The 21,512-nt window shown below is 41.0% G+C and overlaps 1 protein-coding gene across 1 annotated transcript in view; it reads right to left on the reverse strand.

The window, feature by feature from the left end:
* Window positions 1-8,281: 8,281 nt before the first annotated feature.
* Window positions 8,282-21,512, reverse strand: part of FAT4 (FAT atypical cadherin 4) — a 270,297-nt gene continuing 257,066 nt past the window's right edge. Inside the window, exons 16-17 of the mRNA XM_075615613.1 lie at window positions 14,074-14,335; window positions 8,282-11,231 (exon numbers count right to left, since the gene is read on the reverse strand). Of these exons, the coding sequence (XP_075471728.1) occupies window positions 9,355-11,231; window positions 14,074-14,335 (2,139 nt within the window). The 3' untranslated portion in view covers window positions 8,282-9,354. The remainder of the gene's footprint in view (window positions 11,232-14,073; window positions 14,336-21,512) is intronic.

Below are 21,512 nucleotides of genomic sequence, written 5' to 3' on the forward strand. Positions count from 1 at the left end.
GCAGGTTAGCAAGCTTGGGATCATAGTGTGATCTGAATAGCTTAATGTTTGTTGTCTTGAGTAAAAGAGTTTGCAGTAGATCCAGTCCCCAGTCACCTCTAGTCAAACTATAGTCTAACTGTATTTATCACTTAAAAAGCTTACTTTAAATGCCTCACTGTCTAATGCCTAATGCAGTTCCTGCAAAGATGCAGGAAAGGTGTTTGTATTATACAGATAAAGCAGTCACATGACCCTCCCCCTCCCCAATAAATCAGCTTGTTCCAGTTGGTCAATTAACAGCACAGAGTTAAGAGGGAGACAAAATAAAAATAAAAAAAAACACTTTCTAAAATTCAAACATACTAACTTATATCAATTCTAGAAGGCCAGAGTCAGTCTTTTACACAGGATTTGCACATCAGGAACATACTTATATCAATTCTACAAGGCCAGAGTCAGTCTTTTACACAGGATTTGCACATCAGGAACATACTTATATCAATTCTACAAGGCCAGAGTCAGTCTTTTACACAGGATTTGCACATCAGGAACATACTTATATCAATTCTACAAGGCCAGAGTCAGTCTTTTACACAGGATATATATTCGTTAGGAACATGGCAGACTATAAAGGCATTGAAATAGGAAATAAGGAAGTGAAGTTGGCTCTTTTTGCAGATGAACTTCTGATGTTTATCTCTAATCCGGAAACAGAAGTTAAAAAAATATATGAGACACTTAAAGAATATGTAAAATGCATGGGGTTTATAGTTAATGCATCAAAAACTGAGATTCTAGAGCTGTCTCGCAACAATAATGTTAGGTGGGAGGAAAACCTCACTATTAAAAAGACAAGACAGCCAATTAAATACTTGGGGGTTAATATAGACCCCAACCTAGAAAAATTGTACGCAAGCAATTTTAAATCAATCCTAACCAAAGTGATTAAAGAGCTGGAAAGCTGGCAAGGCCTCCCATTTAATTTAGCAGGTAGATGCCAACTCGTTAAGATGATCAGCTTTGCTAGGATTATATACCCATTGCAGATGCCGCTTATCCTGGTTCACCATGCTGATATAAAATTGATTAATAGTGCAATAAATACGTTTATATGGAACAAAGGCAGAAATAGAATTGAAATGTCAAACTATTTATCCCAAAGGAACTTGGTGGAGGGAGTTTACCTGACGTTAGAAATTACAATTTGGCATGCATAGCCAGGCATATGGGAGACTGGCTAATGGACAAAGAAATATATTCCTGTAGGAAACTTGAGGAACAAATGGTGCTCCCAATAACGCTGAAAGAGATCCTACACACGACTTGGGGAAATATACCTTTAGTTATTAGAGGGAATTCACTGATAAAAGATACATGGGCCACGTGGAAGACACTGAGAAAAAAGTGTAGGATGTCCTACAAAATATCAACATTTCTGCCTATATAATGTGGTTAGGGATCTAGCTGGAGCGATGCTGGCAGCCAACAGTCTGGATGCAGCCACTACAGTGCCCGCAGTTCAGGGGACGCTCGGCTATTCGTGGAAGCTCTGAAATAACTGACGGAGAAAATATGTCAGTTTGCCCCAGCGCGACCCGACTGCAATTTGAAGGCCTTTTCCGGGATATCACCCACTCCACTCAGAGAAGAGGGAATGATAGTATGGAAGGAACATACTCTCAAGGTAGTGGAGGAATGGACGTGCACCGAAGCAGTAAAGAGACCGCGGCTCATGGAATGCCTGAGGCTTCCAGTATCTACGATGGTGAGCATGCATAGGGATCAGAATGGGGATGAAATGGCCAGGAAGCTAGTGGAGTTCATAACGGAGGCCTACAGTGTGGAGAATGATGAGAGTGAACTCTGGGCCCGGTACTATGCCCTCCACCAGAAAGAAAGTGAGGAACTGTCAGCATTCATTCACTGTATACAATCAGTGTTATTGCAGTTACTCACCTGCAAACTCATCCCCGCCTCTGGTGTGGATGAATTCTGCCGTAAGCAGTTTCTGCGAGGGTCAAGCCCAACCCACTTTATAGCCAATATGCTTCGTTGTGGCCTCATTCAAGGGAGTCCACCTACGTTCTTGGGACTCTTGAATCAGGTTAAGGTACACGAAGCGCCATTCCGACTGCACGCTCCTAAGAAGTCTAAAGACTACCACAAGGAAGAGATGGGGTGGGAAGTGAATCCCGGATGGGTGCTTCCAAAATCCTGTCCTGCATGCAATTATAAGTTGAAATAAGGCTAATCAAACATAAAACAGAAAAACGGACTTCTTCTTAAGATCCTAAGCTGTACACATAACGCAGCCCAGTGTTGTGTGGTATAATATACTGCTAAGCTCACACGGAGTCCATAGCATGGAGGTAGAGGGGGGAGGTTCACTTACTCGTCTGATATGTCTCGGCAAACCTTGGTTTCATAAAGCACCTTCCTTACACCGTCCGATCTGCCCTCCTGACCCATGCAGCCTGCTGTAACATCCACACTGGCTACTCATTTAAGAAAAAGAGAAACAGCTGGTTAGTCCGCAATGATACTCACAAAGAGCTTGTAAGTCCGTTTGTGGCGTGAATCAATCCCAGGGTTGTAGTATAGAAGTAGAAAAGGTCGGCTTGAGCACCGCAAATACTTTGGGCTGAAGGCAGGTTGAAAATGAATAATTTCTTTATTTATTTGGCATTTATTTGATAAAGTGCCGTCAAAGCACGAAACGCGTTAGAGGATTATCATCTGTTATGTGTCTTTAGGTATTATGCCAAATAAATAAAGAAATTATTAATTTTCAACCTGCCTGCAGCACGAATTTTTTGCGGTGCTCAACCCGACCTTTTCTTCTTCTATACCGCAAGGAAGAGAGACTAAAGGGTCGGTGGTTCCGAAGCCGCCAGGAAAACAGTCCAGTGCCAAAGAGAAATCTGAGGAATCTACTTCCCAGAGGCAGCACCAATCAATCTCCCCACCTTCACTGTGAGCAGGGCGGACACTTTGCTAAGGACTGTCCAAAGCCCAAGTAGCTAATCCCTAGGGTCATGACCCTCACTGTGCCACCGACAGACAACTCCCCCTCACACCCTCGGAGGCTGCCCCAATGCCTATCACCAATGAAGCACCTCAACTGGAAGCCTGCGTTCGAGTAGGTCCGACCGCGATCATAAGAATTCTGGTAGAAGGCATCTACACATTGTTTTTGCTGGACACTGGGTCCCACGTGACACTTATATACTGCCCCTTCAATGACCTCCATCATAAACATCTGCCCTTACAGTTGGTGGACAAGATGAAATTGTGGGGACTCAGCAATGAGGATTACCCCATTGATGGCGTGATAAGGGCACAAATAGAAATACCAAAGCTGAACACCGGCAAGTCTCACATTTTGTGGTGCGAGTGGTGATAAGAGCCTACCTACAGGAGACCAGTGAACAGCTCTTGTCGTCTCTACGGATCCATCCGATTCTGAGGGAAGAGTGTTGCAAGATCTCGGTCCAGGAAGGGTATGGGGAATTATTCAACCACACCAAGGGGTTGAATGAGATTCCACCAGGGGGAGTGAATATCATGTACGCGGTGTGCAGCTATACGGGTCGAGACAATGACAATCATCTCTTCTCTCTAGAGAATACGCCAGAGGAAGACGCCTACAGAGGCTGCAAGCTTGTTCCAGAGGTACGAGAATGGAAGTCCTCTGCCTGGAAAGATAAAGGTGTTTATCCAAAACATCTCTCCTTACACCATGCCCACCATGCCCCTCGACCAAGGTCAATGGTTGGGTAGAATATGCCCAGTTAACCCCGTCAAGACGATAGCTCAAGTACACGCCGCTGCCATGCCAGATCAGCCAGTCAGACTGCCATTTGACTTTGGGGACTCGACCCTGTCAGCCGAATGGAAGTACCGGCTAAGCGCTAAGCTGGAGGAACGTCGGGAAGTATTCTCCACTAGCGAGATGGATGTGGGCTGCAGCCGAAACGCCCAGCACACGATTCGGGTGAATGACACCACGCCCTTCCAGGAGCGTTCCCGACATATTGCCCACTGAAATGTGGAAGACGTGAGGGATGTCCTACAGGAGATGGCGGGTATAGTAACGGAATCCCGCAGCCCCTACACATCACTGATCATGGTGATGCGGAAGAAGAATGGGCCGGTCCGCTTATGTGTAGACTATCAGACCCTGAACAACCACAATGTTCCTGATCAGTCTACTCTTCTGCGGATTAATGAAATCCTCAACACGCCGTCAGGAAGCCAGTGGTTCAGTGTACTGGACCTGAGATCTGGGTGCTACCAGGTACCAATGAGTGCGGAAGACCAAGAGAATACGGCATTTTCATGTCCTCTTGGCTTCTGCCAATTAACTTGCATGCCCCAAGGCACTTGTGGTGCCCCAGCAATATTCCAGCGTTTGATGGAGAAGACCATTGGCGACATGAACCCATGGGACGATATCATTTTCGGTAAGACTCTGGAGGAGCACAAGGAACGTCTGCTAAAAGTGCTGGATCGACTTGGCAAAGAAGGCTTGAAGTTGTTCCTGGACAAATGCCGGTTCTGCCGCACATCAGTGACCTACGTGGGACACATAGTGTCCGCGGACAGAATAGCTACCGACCCCGCCAAAATTGAAGCCGTGGTGAACTGGCCAAGACCATAGAACGTAATAGAACTACACTCCTCCTTAGGATTCTGCAGATACTATCGCCGCTTTGTGGAGGGATATCCCAGAAAAGCCAAGGCTCTCAATAATCTCTTGAAGATGTATCCTGAAGAACCCAAGCAGAGAGCCGCGACTCCGCAGATGCCATTTGGAGACAGATGGACATTGGCATGCGAGCAAGCATTCATCGGGCTCAAGAAAAGTTTAACAGAGGTGCCCGTTCTAGCTTATGTCGAGCCCGAGCAGCCCTACATCCTTCATGTGGGTGCTAGCTTCAATGGCGTAGGTGCAGTCTTGCACCAGAATAATCCGGTGGCCTCCGGCCAGTAGAGTACATCAGTCACAGTTTGACCCCCAGTGAGCACAATTCATTGCTCTCAAGTGGGTAATCATGGACAAACTCCATGACTACCTGTATGGAGTCACCTTTGAAGTGCGTACAGACAATAATCCGTTGACATACATATTGGTGTCCACCAAACTGGATGCCACCGGCCACAGATGGCTAGCAGGCCCTCTCGAACTACTGGTTCATGTTGAAGTACAAGCCGGGGCCCCTGAACATAGGATCTGATGCCCTGTCCAGAAGACCAGGACTGAGTACTACACTGGATGACGGCCTCTGGGAGGAAATCCCTGGGCCAGGGATGAGGGCTATGTGCTCAACCACAGCCATTGTGGAAGACAAAGTAGCTTTCTCTGAACTAAGGCTTGCAGACTCCCTGGGATGCCAATCCAAGGCAATCCCTGCCACCTATTGAAATCCAGATGGAATGAATTTCACCCCAGACAAGATCATCGCCTGGAAAGATCTAGTGCAACTGCTGCGCAGCGTCCTTCTGTTTCTGACACTGCAGTATCCCTGTCTAAGGGCCTGTCCCTGTAGCAGCCCAAACTTTACATGGGGAGACGGAGCCTAGATGGGGCCTATGGGGGTCTCTGGCTTAGTGCAGGGGCCACAGACACCCTGCACATACAAAACTAAACAAACTGGTGTTCGTGACACAAAATGAATGTGAATATAACAGTGCAATATAACTGTGCAATAAACCCAGTGAAAATAAATAGACATTGATATCACTTATATTGCAACTCCATGGAAAATGATCCTCCAAAGTGGTTCCTCCTTCAAAAACCTTGTGTAGAAAAGATAGCCCAGATGCATGCAATATGGTGCATTAACATTTCACTTTCATTGACAAACAACACAGGGAGGAATTACAATTTAAATTACTACATAGAGCATATTATGAGTTTGATATCTGATATAAACAGATAGGAAAGGATAAAAATAAATGCCCGAAATGTCTGCTTATTAAAGCGGATCTAAAACACTGCCTATTGGAATGCCCATGTATATCTGATTTTTGGGACCAGGTTCTAATATATATACATGACATGACAAAGGTGGTAACTGTGAAGGAACCTCTATCGGTTTTATTGGGGAACATGGAGGAGGGGAGGGGGGAGAAGTCAATGGGGACTCAGGAATCCCAAGGATTGCTGTAATTATACTCCGGGCAGCTAGAAAGTCTATAATGGTGCAATGGGTGAAGTATCACCCTCCAAACTTGGAAACGGTTAAAACACTCAGCTAATGACCTTAGATTAAATGGAAATGGAAGGAACAAAAAACTGAGATTTTTTTTACAAAATGGGAACCCTTTATTGACTCCTTACCACAGAGTGAAAAAGACCAAATATATCAGGCTTTCGCACACAACCTGGAGTCTCTTGCTCAAGGTCATAGATGAGGTAAACAGAGGGAGAAAATGGGTATCAAGACAGAAGAACATTATATCCAAACCTAATGTCTGTAATATGTGTCTGACTAAAGTTATGTTTTGTACATTCTGTGAATTAATTATTTAATTTAAAAATGGTGTATTTTTGAGTTAAGTTTGAGCATCTGATTTATACCTTTATTACTTATATTTATATTTTTTCTTTTAAGTATAATTTAAACATGGAAAATTATAAAGATGTGTTGAAATCTGTCATGTTTACCAGCAATGTTAGAAAATCAATAAAAAGACCAATGAAAAAAAAGTAAAGAAACTAGACTGAGAAATTGCAGACTAGAAATAAACTAATTTGCTGATTTTGGGGGGGGGGGGAAGCATTTAAGAGGGGATATGACAACTGTATACAAATATATTCACAGTCAATACAAGGACATTTTAAAATAACTATTCATCCCAAGGACAGTACAAATGACACAGGGTCATCCCTTAAGATTGGAGGAAAGGAGATTTTACCAGCAACAAAGGAAAAGGTTCTCTACAGTAATCAGTTAAAATGTGGAATTCATTACCCATAGACACTGTGATGACACATACAATAGCTATATTTAAAAGGTTAGAAATATTTTTAGAAGGGAAAGGTATTCAGGGATATACCACATAAGTATGGAGGATATTGATCCGGGAGAAATCTGATTGCCATTACTGGAATCCGGAATTAATTCATTTTTTCCCCTTATGAGACATTGAATAATGTTTCATGGGGGGGTTTTCTTTGTCTTCCTCTGGATTAATGAACTGTAGATACAAATATAGAATGAGTATCTGTCATCTAAATTTAACATAGGTTGAGCTTGATGGACATATGTCTTTGTTCAACCTCATCTACTAAGTAACTATGTAATTTGCTCAGCACTTGAAACCATGCAAAATTGACTCCTGGTTTAGTACAAAAAAAATTGCAAACATTTTTTTATTTTTGACATGAAGAAAGCAAAAAAAATCCCTTTTTCAGGATTTACCTCTTAGGCTGAGTCCCCAGTCTTCACTGTGGCACGCGCGCCCGGCAGGGGAGCGGTGCGTGCACAGCGCTACACCGCGATCTGCAGTCTGGGGGGGAGAGGGAAGGTTTGCGATGGGAGGGGGCATGGCCGTGGGTTTGCGGGGCATGGGCATGATGTCCCGCGGCTGGTTCGCCCTTATTGGCTGAACCGCTGGCGGGGGCGTGGCCATGCCTCTGTCGCAGATGTTGCGTTCAAATTTCCCTGCCTCCCTGAAAACCTGTCGCGCACCGCTGGGGAAAGGTGCGCGACAAGGTAGGGACTGGGACCGGTCGGATTGGGGGGGCGGAGCTTGATAGCACAGCGCACGACGGGCCGTGCGCTGTGGCAGTGACTGAGACCACAGCCTTTAGAGTTGCAAGATTTCACATATTCCTGCAGCATCTAAGAATGTATTGGCAATTTTTGCACAGGTAACACAGGTTGTTTCCTGATAGTCATATTACCGCCATAAGGTGGAATATTGTCAGGATCCTTAAAGGCAACATTCTCACTTGCATTTCTCATGAAATGGCAACATTGAAAGAAAAAAGCGGGAAAAATGTACAAACAGAGCTGGGACAATTTTGCACATCTCAACATTCAGTGTTCTAAAAAGTGACATTTAGTACTATGTTACAACCCATACTTTGTGAATAGACTTGTGGATGGATGGATAAACCGACAGACAGATATCGATAGGTGATAAATACAGAAGATAGATACAGATACAGTCAATTGTTGAGTCATTCTTTCTCCGTGAAAACACTACATTTTATTATATACAATAGTAGAGGGCAAACATGAATAAAACCAAATCCCACAAACACAACATTTTAAATAAATATTTTAATTTTATTATTGACATTTACACACAAAAAAAGCATACTGGTATGTTACAGTTGTATCAAAATTTAAAATATGGATGTTACACAAGTAACAGATTTTAAAGAAAAGCATTTTCTTGCTTTCCCTGAAAGTAAGAAAACTATTCAGCATAGGAAAATATCAATATCAAAAACACAGCTCAGATAAAAGCAATTATAAAAAAAACATTTATTTCCACAATACAAAGTATCACTAAGGCAACTTTTTATTTTTCAATGTATACATTTTAATGTAAGGGTTTAGGTTAAATCTAGGATCAGTCTGTCTACAACTAGTCTCCCATTCACTTTGTTATTGAGTATATGAAATTCAGGAATTATAGCTCTTAGAAAAATAAATCTTTTCTGTCAAAGTAATGTTGGCAGTCTTGAAATACAGCTTACTTTTTACACAGGGGAATGCAAGATACAAAAAAATTAAAAAAAAAACAAAAACATTTGTTATGAAGATCCTAAAGGGCTGACCAACCAGAACCTCCAGAACTCCCTTCTTGATCAGGATGTAATGCACCCTTGACAGCAATACTCAAGCTTTTGTCTCTTTATGCAGTGTGTTTAACTACAAAACATATTTGAGGTTAATGACTAGATAGTGTAGTTTTTTTTTTTTTCCATAGACTACATTAAACTATCACACACTTCTTTAAAAAAAAAAAAAAAACATTCCCACGGTTGAAAAGCAATTATTACAGATACATCGTACTACCCCTGGCTTAGAAATGCAATTGAGAAGCATTACATTTAAACATTTTTAAAAAAAATCACAAATCAGTTGAAATTAGGACATTTATTTGAAAGGGTGCATGCTGAATGTCGAGTTGAAAAGTATAAAGCATGCAGGAGAATTGAATATTGAGCTAAATTGCTTTAAATAAAATTCTGTCCATTCCAGCAGCAATATGATTATTATTTATTTTGTCTCCTCAAATTATGAACTTTCACTGGCCTGTTCTTAAAATGGAGACTTGCAGTTGTAAACAACCATACAATGGTTTGACTATTACAAAGTTTTGCATTATGACAATCCAAGTACAATATACTTAAACATATTGTTCTGCTTCTCCATCTTTGGAAACCCCCTTAGCTGTACCACCTCTGCTTTCTTCATCAGCGTTTGCTGATACCTTTTCCGGGAGTGATGCCAAATCTTTAAAAACATCTACATAATGCCCAAAACCTGGACCCCAGTTCAGCAGATTGTCCCAATTGAAATTACCAGTTTGCTGGCCAAGCTTCACAGGTAATGTATTTTCAGCCACAAAAGTAGCTGTTGATGGCTGACCACTCGCAGGCCCGCCTTCAGCTCTGCGGCCTGGGTATCTCCTAGGTTTTAGTCTAGCACCATAATTGTCTTCATCATCTGCATCTGACTCATTAACTTGTGTTAATTTTGGCATTCTTGACGTGTACACCATGGGTTTATCTCTATCATACTCCATCTCTGAACAAGTAAAAGAATCATGAGAATCACTGTCAGATGATGTATCTGGAGCTGGAATTCCATCTGCTGGATTCCTTATTCTTGAAAGGGGCCTTTGACAATCTTCCTCAGAAGAAGATCTCCCATGGTCTGCACTACAGATGCTTGGATTTCTCGGTCGAGGGGTATTAAGTCTTTCAACCTCCTCTATTGAAAGACCAACAGGAGGTGCACTTTCCAAAGGAATCTGTCCTATAGGTTGCTTAAGACGACTTCCAGGCCTGGAGCTATGACCTGCCATTGTCTGTGGACTCTTGCTTCTCCTTCCTAATCGAGTAGCATAGTTAAAAATCCCAGGCTGGCAAACATCAGTATGCAATTCTAAAGGACTGCCTTCCCTTCTTGAAAGATGCATTTCTCGTGCTGGACTGCTTCTGTAAAATGTTGATGATTTGGAAAATGGTGCTGGACTGTGACGAGACAATGAGTTAGGAGGAGGGCAGCCTGCATGACCCAATGTAGCTGTTCTAAGCCCCTGGCTATACGACGTTTGATATGTTAGACTGCTTGCTCCCAATGGCAGTGGAGATTGTCTTGCAAAACCAAGAGGGCTGTGTCGCTGAATAGAGAATTTAGGTGTGTGGCTTCGGAACTGCTTGTAGTGCTGAATAATATCTGCATCTGAAGGCGCAATACTACTGGCATTATCAATGTCATAATGTTCTATCTCAGTATCAGGGATAGCTAGAGGAGCACTAGGTATTATTTCAGAATTATGTAGTATGTCAGTCTCATCATAGATTAAGTAAGGGTTTTCTCTTTCAATTATGTCAGGTTTAGGGTTCCCTTCAGGTTGTTTCCTGATAGTCATGTCATCACCATAAGGTGGAATATTGTCAGGATCATCAAAGGCAACATTCTCACTTCCCTTTTTCTTCTTTTCTTTGGGTTTCTTCTCCTCTTTTGGCACTTTTGTCTTCCTTCCTTTGCACTGATTACACAGGATCAAACTAAGGACCAACAGAGCAAGAATGGTAGCACAGCTGCCCACAATAGCAGGAACAGCCCAGAGGGGCAGAGACAGTTCCTCTGGAAGTGTGTTTAAAACACATATGTGTCCTCCATTTATTCCACCCTTGCATATGTTGCCCTGAGGGCAAAGGACTCCAAGACAAGCTACAATAGTTTCACATCGTTTTCCTGTGTATGACTCAGGACAAATGCAGGTAAATCCAGACTGTGGTTTAGGTTCACAGCTGCCACCATTTTGGCAAGTACTTGAGGAGCAATCTCCAGGAGGAACACATGTATATGCATACCACTGATTTATGCACATTAAGTCTCCCCAGCATGGGTTACTCGCACAAATATTAGGACCTCTACAGCCAATCTTAGCAGAAGAAGAATCTGATTTGGAGATGCTAACCACGTTGTGTTTTCCGCCGAATGGAAGATTTTCCATGTTATACTTCACATACGCAATGCAGCCATCAAAACCTATGAAATGAAATAAATATGAATTTAGACATAAAATACGGGTTGTCCAATTAATCGTATACTGTACCAAATCATTTCTCAAATCATTATCACTTAAAATGACTTAGTCTTTTCAAAACATGCACAAATATATAAATTAGTTGGTTACTCTAAAAAAGGAAGCCTCTGCATACACAGTTTCTCTGTACAGTATAACATTAACCAGTCATTATCTACTCCAATATTAAACAATTATTCAATACAATGGTAGAATGGTTTGACATACTAGTGTATCTTTATGTGTGCTATTATAAATATAAATGGCTCTATGGTCTGTTTTCATTGTTAGAGATAACCATGACAAATGCTAGATATGTTGATGTTATTATGCTTGCCTTCTGTAGAAGGCCCATATTTACTAAACACATTTAATCGGTAAAAATAAAACTACATAAACCAAAATAGAAACAGGCAATACATTTCCTGTAATTAACTGCATAGTCACAATGCTAGGTGTATGCGTAAATAATCCCTGCGATTCAATTCACTAGAACCAGGGTGGGCAACCCTGTGGAATTGGCACTGAAACTGTGGCGAACAGGGCCGCCAGGACTTCTTGTGTGCCCACCCCCCCTTTCTCCTCCCCTGGTAGAGAAGGAGCGCACTCCAGCGGTGTGATGTGCTCCCCTCCCTCACCCCCGGCCGCTTCAGCACATGCGTGCCGTGCGCACGTGCTCCAGCACGTAAAGCGCGCGCCCGCTCCAGGGCTCCGAATGCGGGCGCTCCCTCCCCTCCGAGCCGGCTTCAGAAGTTGACGCGCTGCCGCGCTCCCCTCCGAGCCGGCTCCAGCTGAAGTGGACGTGCTGCTGCGCTTCCCTCCTACCCCCCTCCCACCACCACTGCCTCCATTGTCTCTCTGCCGCGATCTGGTAGGAATGGGGGAGGGGGACTTCTGAAAGGGCCTGGTGGCAGGACAAGGGTGCTGGGGGCAGGACAAGGGTGCTGGGGGCAGGACAAGGGTGCTGGGGGCAGGACAAGGGTGCTGGGGGCAGGACAGGGGTGCTGGGGGCAGGACAAGGGTGCTGGAGGGAGGACAAGGGTGCTGGGGGGAGGAAAAGGGTGCTGGGGGGAGGACAAGGGTGCTGGGGGGAGGACAAGGGTGCTGGGGGCAGGACAAGGGTGCTGGGGGCAGGACAAGGGTGCTGGGGCAGGACAAGGGTGCAGGGGGGAGGACAAGGGTTCAGGGGGGCGTACAAGGGTGCTGGGGGGAGGATAAGGGTGCTGGGGGGAGGACAAGGGTGCTGGGGGGAGGACAAGGGTGCTGGGGGGAGGACAAGGGTGCTGGGGGCAGGACAAGGGTGCTGGGGCAGGACAAGGGTGCTGGGGGTAGGACAAGGGTGCTGGGGGCAGGAAAGGGTGCTGGGGGCAGGAAAGGGTGCTGGGGGCAGGAAAGGGTGCTGGGAGAGGAAAGGGTGCTGGGAGAGGAAAGGGTGCTGGGAGAGGAAAGGGTGCTGGGAGAGGAAAGGATGCTGGGAGAGGAAAGGGTGCTGGGGGAGATGAGGGGGGATTAAATGAGATGATGATGATTGGGGTGAGGAGATGATGATGATGGTAGTGGTGGTGGCATGAGAGGAGGATGATGGGGGGTGAAAGGATGAAGAAGTTTGCGGTCTGAGGGCCGTTCTATAGTGCGTGCGCTTGCTGCGCCGTGCGCGCGCATGGCAGTTATAGTTGGCTGAGGTTAGTCAGCCTTTCTATAATGGTGCCGCGCGTGCGCACGGCAGTGAGCGTGTAACCAGCCGACGGTAGAAGATGAGGAAAAGAAAGATTTCGCGCTGTTACCGCCGCTGAAATGTGTGTGTATGTACGCATGTACAATGTTAATAATTTATTAAAGTATTAATTTATTTATTTGAAACGTATTTATAACACATACACACACACACACACACACACACACACACACACACACACACACACACACACACACACACACACACACACACACACACACACACTATCTCACTCGCTCACAGCATACACACAAAAAGCATGTGTCACGTGCACACGCGTTCGCACATGCACGCGCGCACACACTATAGAACGTGCCTGGGAATTTATAAACTTGTTTTCACATGCGCAACATAATACCTCAATTTTTACACGGTGTGGCTATTTTCACCTCTAATTCGCCACACCTGTGGCTACATTGAAAAGTAGGTTGCCCATCGCTGCACTAGAATATGGTTAAGGTGATGAATTTCTCTGTAGTGCATATGTACATAATAGAAGCTAACATGTCTATATGCAAAGCGTCTAGAAAAAAATCAGTACAAGCTAGGCACACTCAAATAGTGTTTGTATTTCACTCAGGGCGTGGATGAAGGTTTATATGTTAGGACAGAAATGTCGGTATTGTGAGTTAAATAAAAATTATTTTTTAGCTTGCCACGCTTGTGCTGATCATTTTCTATTTGTAGTCTAGCAAGTAAGGACACTTGCTTTATTGCACATTACTATTATACATTATTATTTTTTTAACATAATTATTTTGTTTATATTAGAGTGCCTGGTCTTATTCTGTGTTTCTAATGTATATGAGAAGCGGCCTCGCATTATATGTTGTTTTCTGAGTAATGTGCACAGTGATTTTAGCTGATGATACTGAATAACATTGTATATGTTTCTGATATAATAGAAGCTAGCACATCTATTTGCAAAACAGCCTCACGTTAACGGAGAACTCTAGTTTATTTCAGAAATTCATGGTTCCTTCTAAGACCAAACTGATGGTGGAGACAAGGAATGGGATTTAAGAAAATAAATCCAAAAAATGCAACCTCTCTAAAAAAAAACATTTTACCTGTATGAGTACTTTGAGAACTCTGGCCAGGTAAAATTCCTCCAAGCTGCATTGTAAGAACATTGAGGCCGCCAAAATCTTGAGTTGCATGGTGTATGTCTCTGCTGTAGGTTTTGTCTATAGACAATGAAGTGGTAGAACCATTTTTCTCCATTAGAAGAATATGCCAGCGACCATCAGATATGTAAATCTCTGGAATGTTCCTTTCTACTTTTCCTGCTACACCTGCATCAGACGTGTAATGTACTTTTCCATTTTTTACCTGTAATAAACAAAGGCGATCATTAGATTCTCATATTACATTTGGTAGCTAATGTAGCCATGTATTTAGCAAATAATTATTCTGGCCTACTACTGCTTTACATGGCATTGCATTAAATTGGTTAAAATCAGGAAAAAAAAGAGCAGACAAGTTTACCCATCTCAGAGGTCTCTTGTAATGAGCAAATATATCTTCAACAGAGGTATTTCTGGTATAGTACTAATGTGTTCCTGCAACAGGATCCCTCACGCAATACCAAACTTGGAAGGAATCATTTTTAAAAAGTAAGAAAAACAAATACTGTAGTACTTTTAGAAGAGAAAATAAAGGAGCGTCTTCTGTAAAAAAAAAAAAAAAAAGGGGGGGGGGGGGGGAAGTTATGGCAACAAAGCCAGTTAAAAAAACAGCCATATTAAAGAACAACTGGGTACAATTCCTTCATTATACAGTACATACTGTATGCAATTGTATAAAGCAAAAGAGAGTTGGACTATGTGCCTCAATACTTTGCAAAAGTTGGCTACCAGCTCGCACTATTCTTCGCCTCCAGCAGTTAGCAAAACTAAATGTTTTCTATAGATTACTCATTGTGTCAGGCAGGTTTGAGTAGGGTTCTGTCGTGATTCTGTAAAACCAAAAATGTGAATTGAAAGCAAAATAAATCTAAATTCTATTAAACCAAATGAAAAGTCTACTCGGTGCTCAAAAAAGAATAGCACATTTGATGTTGAATAATGTGGCCAATTATATATTCCACAGACAGTTTTTGTGTGAATTTATTATAATAAGTGTTAAATGGGGGATTAGACAACATCTGTTTGGCAGAATGATTCCCAAGTGTGCAATGCCATAATTCAATTGAGATTTTGCTCCTACTTCCACCAGGAATCAAAGACAAATACAATAAAATTCATCTTATGGGATGAAAATGTAAAATATTTAAGAAGGAGCCCAAAGCACCAATTTTCAATCGTAAAATAAATACATATTTTACCTGGCAGCAGCGATGCATGACTTTAAAGAACTCTGCAGATTCATGAGTTTAAACAACTAGTCCTATTTATTTTATCTGGGTGAAATTAGTAGGGCTATAAATATCATAAATATATTTCCATTGACAAATGTGGTTTGCGACACATTGCTTCATCAGTCAGTAACAAAGTATATTGACTTTATTTTTCTATATACATGTCATATTTTTGTATTGAAAATGTGTTATCCTTCTTGATACCACTTTACAAAACTCCTTTTTCTTTATAGCTTATTTATCTAAAACGATATATAAGCAATTATTCAACGGTATATGTCTTTGGTTCCAACAGAAGGGTGAAAATTGAGCAAGACAGACACAAGACTTGATCTCATTATAATATGTATACTTAAGAACTCCTGCTGTTGGCAATCACCAAATTGGAAACTGGTGCACCCAGGGTAAATTGGAGTAAATTGCTTTGATACATTGACGCAAAAGGATGCAAAATTATGTTTTTTCTCTATGCAACACTTTGCCGTAGCCACAGTCCCCCTGTTTAATTATCAGCATTCTACATTGGACACACAAGCAATCATAGCACTGATAATATCAACCATCATAATTTAAGATTTCCATGATTTCTATTAAAATTAAATGTTTTTCTGTTAGGTTTACAAAACCTAACAATTATTTGTCTGCACTCCTTCAGGTTTATAAAGTGTTGGCATATAATTGTTTGCACTGCAAAAAACAATCCATCTATCATTTCATGCAAACTCTATGCTTGATACAGTTATTTGCTATTTTACTCTTTATGGATATTATGTACCAGACATTAGAGATGGCACGTATTTTCCCCCAAAATCTGAATTCACCTAGATTGGCCAATTCCTTTCATCTGCAGAAATCCACAAATAAATCTAAAGAAAAACAGATTCTGTTTTTATTACTCTCAGTAAAAATCCGAACGGATTCCGAGTTCGGATTCTTAAATATCCGAAGTTGGATTTGAATACCTGAAATATAAGGGGGGGGAGGGCTAGAGGGGGGGAGTGCTCATACCTGTAGAAAGCACTTTACCCTCTTCTGGGATAGTGTAGCATATCTAAAAAGCAGTCTTCTGCCATGAGACACCTTCTGGCTCAGGAAGACACCCTGCAGTCCATTTATCTGAATAGGCTGTAATGTATTTTAGCACCAAAGGTGCCTTATGTCAGAACACTGCTTAGTAAATATGGCCCAGTGTTGGTTGTTATCCTTTATAAGATTAGAAGTACTACTAACTCAAGTTACCAGTTCACTTTGTTATATTACTTTCTCTGTGCATCTGCTTTATTTGCTGTACCTTGTTTTACTTGTGGGTCTCAAGAAACCTGTTTTATTTAATCTGACTTGGCCTCAGTAACTTACAGCCCTCAGTACATATTATTACTTTGTGCTTGAAGTCTTTTCAAGGTTACAATTAACAAAATAGATATGACCTGGAGATATGCTAGTAGACAGTTACGGTAATGCTACCCAGCAGCAGGTTTTGTTCACACTGCTAGAGCTGTCGCCTAGAAAAACAAGTGGTTCTGGGTTGTAGTCCTGTTGGGTCTGACACCAGTACACCATTCTAGTCGCTAGGGCTTGTCAACTCAATATAGTTCTTATGGATAGCTTTTTAGAAATTGTGAGATGTGACTCATTTAAATATACTTTACCTAGGATTAGCATATCTACCGGCTGGGTACCTGAGGTGTGCTCCTTTTTGAGCACAAGTGTCTCTCCCTAAATTATTTGGAGGGAGAGTTGATAGGAAATATATACAACTGGAGACAGTACTGAATTGAAGTCATCCTCCTCCATTTAGATAAAACCAACTGTGGAAATCCGCAGATTGGTTCCAGACAAATTTGCCTATCTCTTCAAGGTTTGCAATTGAATAAAGAGCATGTTTCATGATGAGCAATTTTGTCTAGAATTTTTTTTATCAAGGTTTCCTAGTTCTGTTGCTTTTCGTCGCAAAAGGCAATAACTGGATGTAAAAAGTGATCATGTTTATACTGTAAAGTTATATATTTAAAAAAAGATAGTAAGATAAGAGATACAATATTACTCCATTCGTATACAGTTGTGTGAAAAAGAAAGTACACCCTCTTTGAATTCTATGGTTTTACATATCAGGACATAATAACAATCATTTGTTCCTTAGCAGGTCTAAAAATTAGGTAAATACAACCTCAAATGAACAACAACACATGACATATTACACTGTGTCATGATTTATTTAACAAAAATAAAGCCAAGATGGAGAAGCCATGTGTGGAAAACTAAGAATACCTTATGATTCAATAGCTTGTAGAACTATCTTTAGCAGCAATAACTTGAAGTAATCGTTTTCTGTATGACTTTATCAGTCTCTCACATCGTTGTGGAGGAATTTTGGCCCACTCTTCTTTACAACGTTACTTCAATTCATTGAGGTTTGTGGGCATTTGTTTATGCACAGCTCTCTTAAGGTCCAGCCACAGCATTTCAATCGGGTTGAGGTCTGGACTTTGACTGGGCCATTGCAACACCTTGATTCTTTTCTTTTTCAGCCATTCTTTGTAGATTTGCTGGTGTGTTTGGGATCATTGTCCTGTTGCATGACACAATTTCGTCCAAGCTTTAGCTGTCGGACAAATGGCCTCACATTTGACTCTAGAAAACTTTGGTATACAGAGGAGTTCATGGTCGATTCAATGACTGCAAGGTTCCCAGGTCCAGTGGCTGCAAAACAAGCCCAAATCATCACCCCTCCACCACCGTGCTTGACAGTTGGTATGAGGTGTTTGTGCTGATTTGCTGTGTTTGGTTTTCGTCAAAGTGGCGCTGTGCATTATGGCCAAACATCTCCACTTTGGTCTCGTCCGTCCAAAGGACATTGTTCCAGAAGTCTTGTGGTTTGTTCAGATACAACTTTGCAAACCTAAGCCATGCTGCCATGTTCTTTTTAGAGAGAAGAGGCTTTCTCCTTGCAACCCTTCCAAACAAACCATACTTGTTCAGTCTTTTTCTAATTGTACTGTCATGAACTTTAACATTTAACATGCTAACTGAGGCCTGTAGAGTCTGAGATGTAACTCTTGTTTTTTTTGCAATTTCTCTGAGCATTGCACGGTCTGACCTTGGGGTGAATTTGCTGGGACGTCCACTCCTGGGAAGATTGGCAATTGTCTTAAATGTTTTCCATTTTTGAATAATCTTTCTCACTTTAGAATGATGGACTTTAAATTGTTTGGAAATATAACCCTTATAACCCTTCCCAGATTGATGGGCAGCAACAATTGCTCCTCTAAGATCATTGCTGATGTCTTTCCTCCTTGGCATTGTGTTAACACACACCTCAGTGCTCCAGACCAGCAAACTGCTAAAACTTCGGCTTTTATAGAGGTGGTCAGTTTGCAGTTGATCAATTAATCAAGGGCATTTGATTAGCAGTACCTGTCTGCTACTTAGCATCTTAATTCCTATGGAAGCAGTAAGGGTGTACTTAAGTTTTTCACACATAGCTTCTCCATTTTGGCTTTATTTGTGTTAAATAAATCATGACACAGTGTAATATGTCATGTGTTGTTGTTCATCTGAGGTTGTATTTACCTAATTTTAAGACCTGCTAAGGAACAGATGATTATTATTATCTCATGATATGTAAAACCATAGAATTCAAAGAGGGTGTACTTTCTTTTTCACACAACTGTATATCCAAAATATTTATGCTGATTTAGATTTAGGTTCTTTGAAATCCTAATCTGAACATGAATCTGTATTTTGATCAAATTGAAATGCAAATACAGGGCAATCAGTAATGAATAAATTATGTAGCATCATAAAGTGTGTATAATGAAAACTACACAACTTAACTATACTAGACAACAACTAACTATAAAGAAAAACATTTTAAGTCAAATTACAATTCTAAATACTAACCTCCAGCTTGTAATATCACAATATATATATTAGTTTTAAAATGTACAGTAATAACGTTTAATTTATACATGTTCGAATTATGATAATTATCATATTATTCCAAATATGAATGCTTACTGTCTAATAATATAAAAACAGAAACATGGCATTGTTGACTGTGAAGGACACGCGTTTGTAAATTGCAATAATAAATGCTCTGTTCTGTTGACCTAGAAGGGTTTTATTTTATATTTATCTGTCTTTCCCAGCCAGACATACATGTTCTACATCCCTAAAACAATTCACTTATCAGTTGATGTAATGGAAACTAAGCAGACATTTCTGCATTTACAAAGAAATGGAAACTGCTGGATCTTTGGAATAACGGGATCGTTTATACAAAATAAAAAAATATATATTGGGAAACATCCCAGAAATCAAGGAAACTTGGAGCTTTTGGCTAGTGACCTGTCCAATAAAGTGATTTGCCAGCATTACTGCTCTACTCATTTAGAATTATGACAAGGTTGACTGAGCCACAGCCAGGGGAGTAAACCTATCGGGTTCTCCTGGGAAAGGTAACTTCTGCAGAGCTGTGCTCTTTTTATACTACAGGGAAAACGATAGGGAAAAGTTGTTGGCATCAAAACACATTCTAAAGATCTTCAACCAGTTTGCCATCTTTAAACGAGACAAAAAGATAAAGCCCCAGACTCAAGACTTAGAGGTGCTACTGTGTTGAATATATTCAAGACCATATTGTAGGTTACTTGAAAGTCAGTAAGCGCTTTCACTTATTAATTTGTCATATATTATTAATTTGTGGTACTGTACTTAAATATGAAAGGGCATCCTCCTAAAAAGTGATAATGTAGGAGGCAAAAAAAAAGAAGAATATTGCATGTATTAGGTACCATGAGATTGCGACAACTGTATTTACGTCATCCTAATACAGGAAAACTACTCCATGGAATTAGCTAAAAAAAAGTTTTCATAGCAACCGAGGGGAAGGAAGGAAGGGAGGAAACGTCATAGGAGGAAAGGAGAGAAAAGAAAAAGGGAAACAAAAAGAATGTGTTGATCATTGGAGAGGCTAGCAGCACTTAGGTAACTAGTGCAGTAAACCTTGACCGTGAGCAGTTTAATAATGCAACTGGCAATCAACTTAAAATCAATAAACAATTGTTGATCTTAAGTTGATTACCAGTTGCATTATTAAACTTTGCATTGAAATCAATAGGATTCAGTTCTTTCATACAGTGGAGCAATGTTTAGCCTCATAATTGTCCCACTTTTGCCTTGATACATATGTATCAATTGATTGTAATATATATTATTAAATTTATATTTATATATATATCATTTGCACATCATTTCCCAAAATCCCTTGCTGCAGTGGAAGCACTGTATGCTGGGCAATAATGGTGAAAGACAGGGTTGCAGACCTGTCTAAGACATGCAAAAGAGCACACAGTAATATTTCCATTTGATTATATATATATATATATATATATATATATATATATATATATATATATATATATATATATATATTCTGGGTATGCACCTTAACCCTGGCTGTGCTCAAAGCTGTGTGACCATGCAGCAAGCTTAAGCATATAGGGAACCATGTTAAAAATGGTTTTTGAAGCAAAAAGTGGTACTGTGTGCTCATTTGCATGTCATTTCCCAGAATCCCTTGCTGCAGTGGAAGTGCTGTGTGCTGGGTGATAATGGGGAAAGGCGGGGTTGCAGACCTGCCTAAGACATGCAGATGAGCATACAGTTGTATTTACATATATATATATATATATATATATATATATATATATATATATATATATATATATATATATATAGTCAGATAAGGCAGTTGGCACTCCAATAGGTGCTGGTAAGCCACAGGTGCACGTCCCATATAGAGAATGTAGTTATACGTTACCGTTCCAAGGATTGGTAAACAAGAGACAGCACTCAATGTTGAAAATCAAAGTGTATTAGTGAAAGCAAAAATACATCCAGAAACCCAACGTTTCGGTCCTACAGAATGGGACCTTCCTCAGGTAGGACCGAAACGTTGGGTTTCTGGATGTATTTTTGCTTTCACTAATACACTTTGATTTTCAACATTGAGTGCTGTCTCTTGTTTACCAATCCTTGGAACGGTAACGTATAACTATATATATATATATATATATATATATATATATATATATATATATATATATATATATATATACACACACACCCTATTTCTTCGATTCTAAGACG

This window comes from Ascaphus truei, chromosome 1, assembly GCF_040206685.1.
Source record: "Ascaphus truei isolate aAscTru1 chromosome 1, aAscTru1.hap1, whole genome shotgun sequence".
NCBI classification, from domain to species: Eukaryota; Metazoa; Chordata; class Amphibia; order Anura; family Ascaphidae; genus Ascaphus; species Ascaphus truei.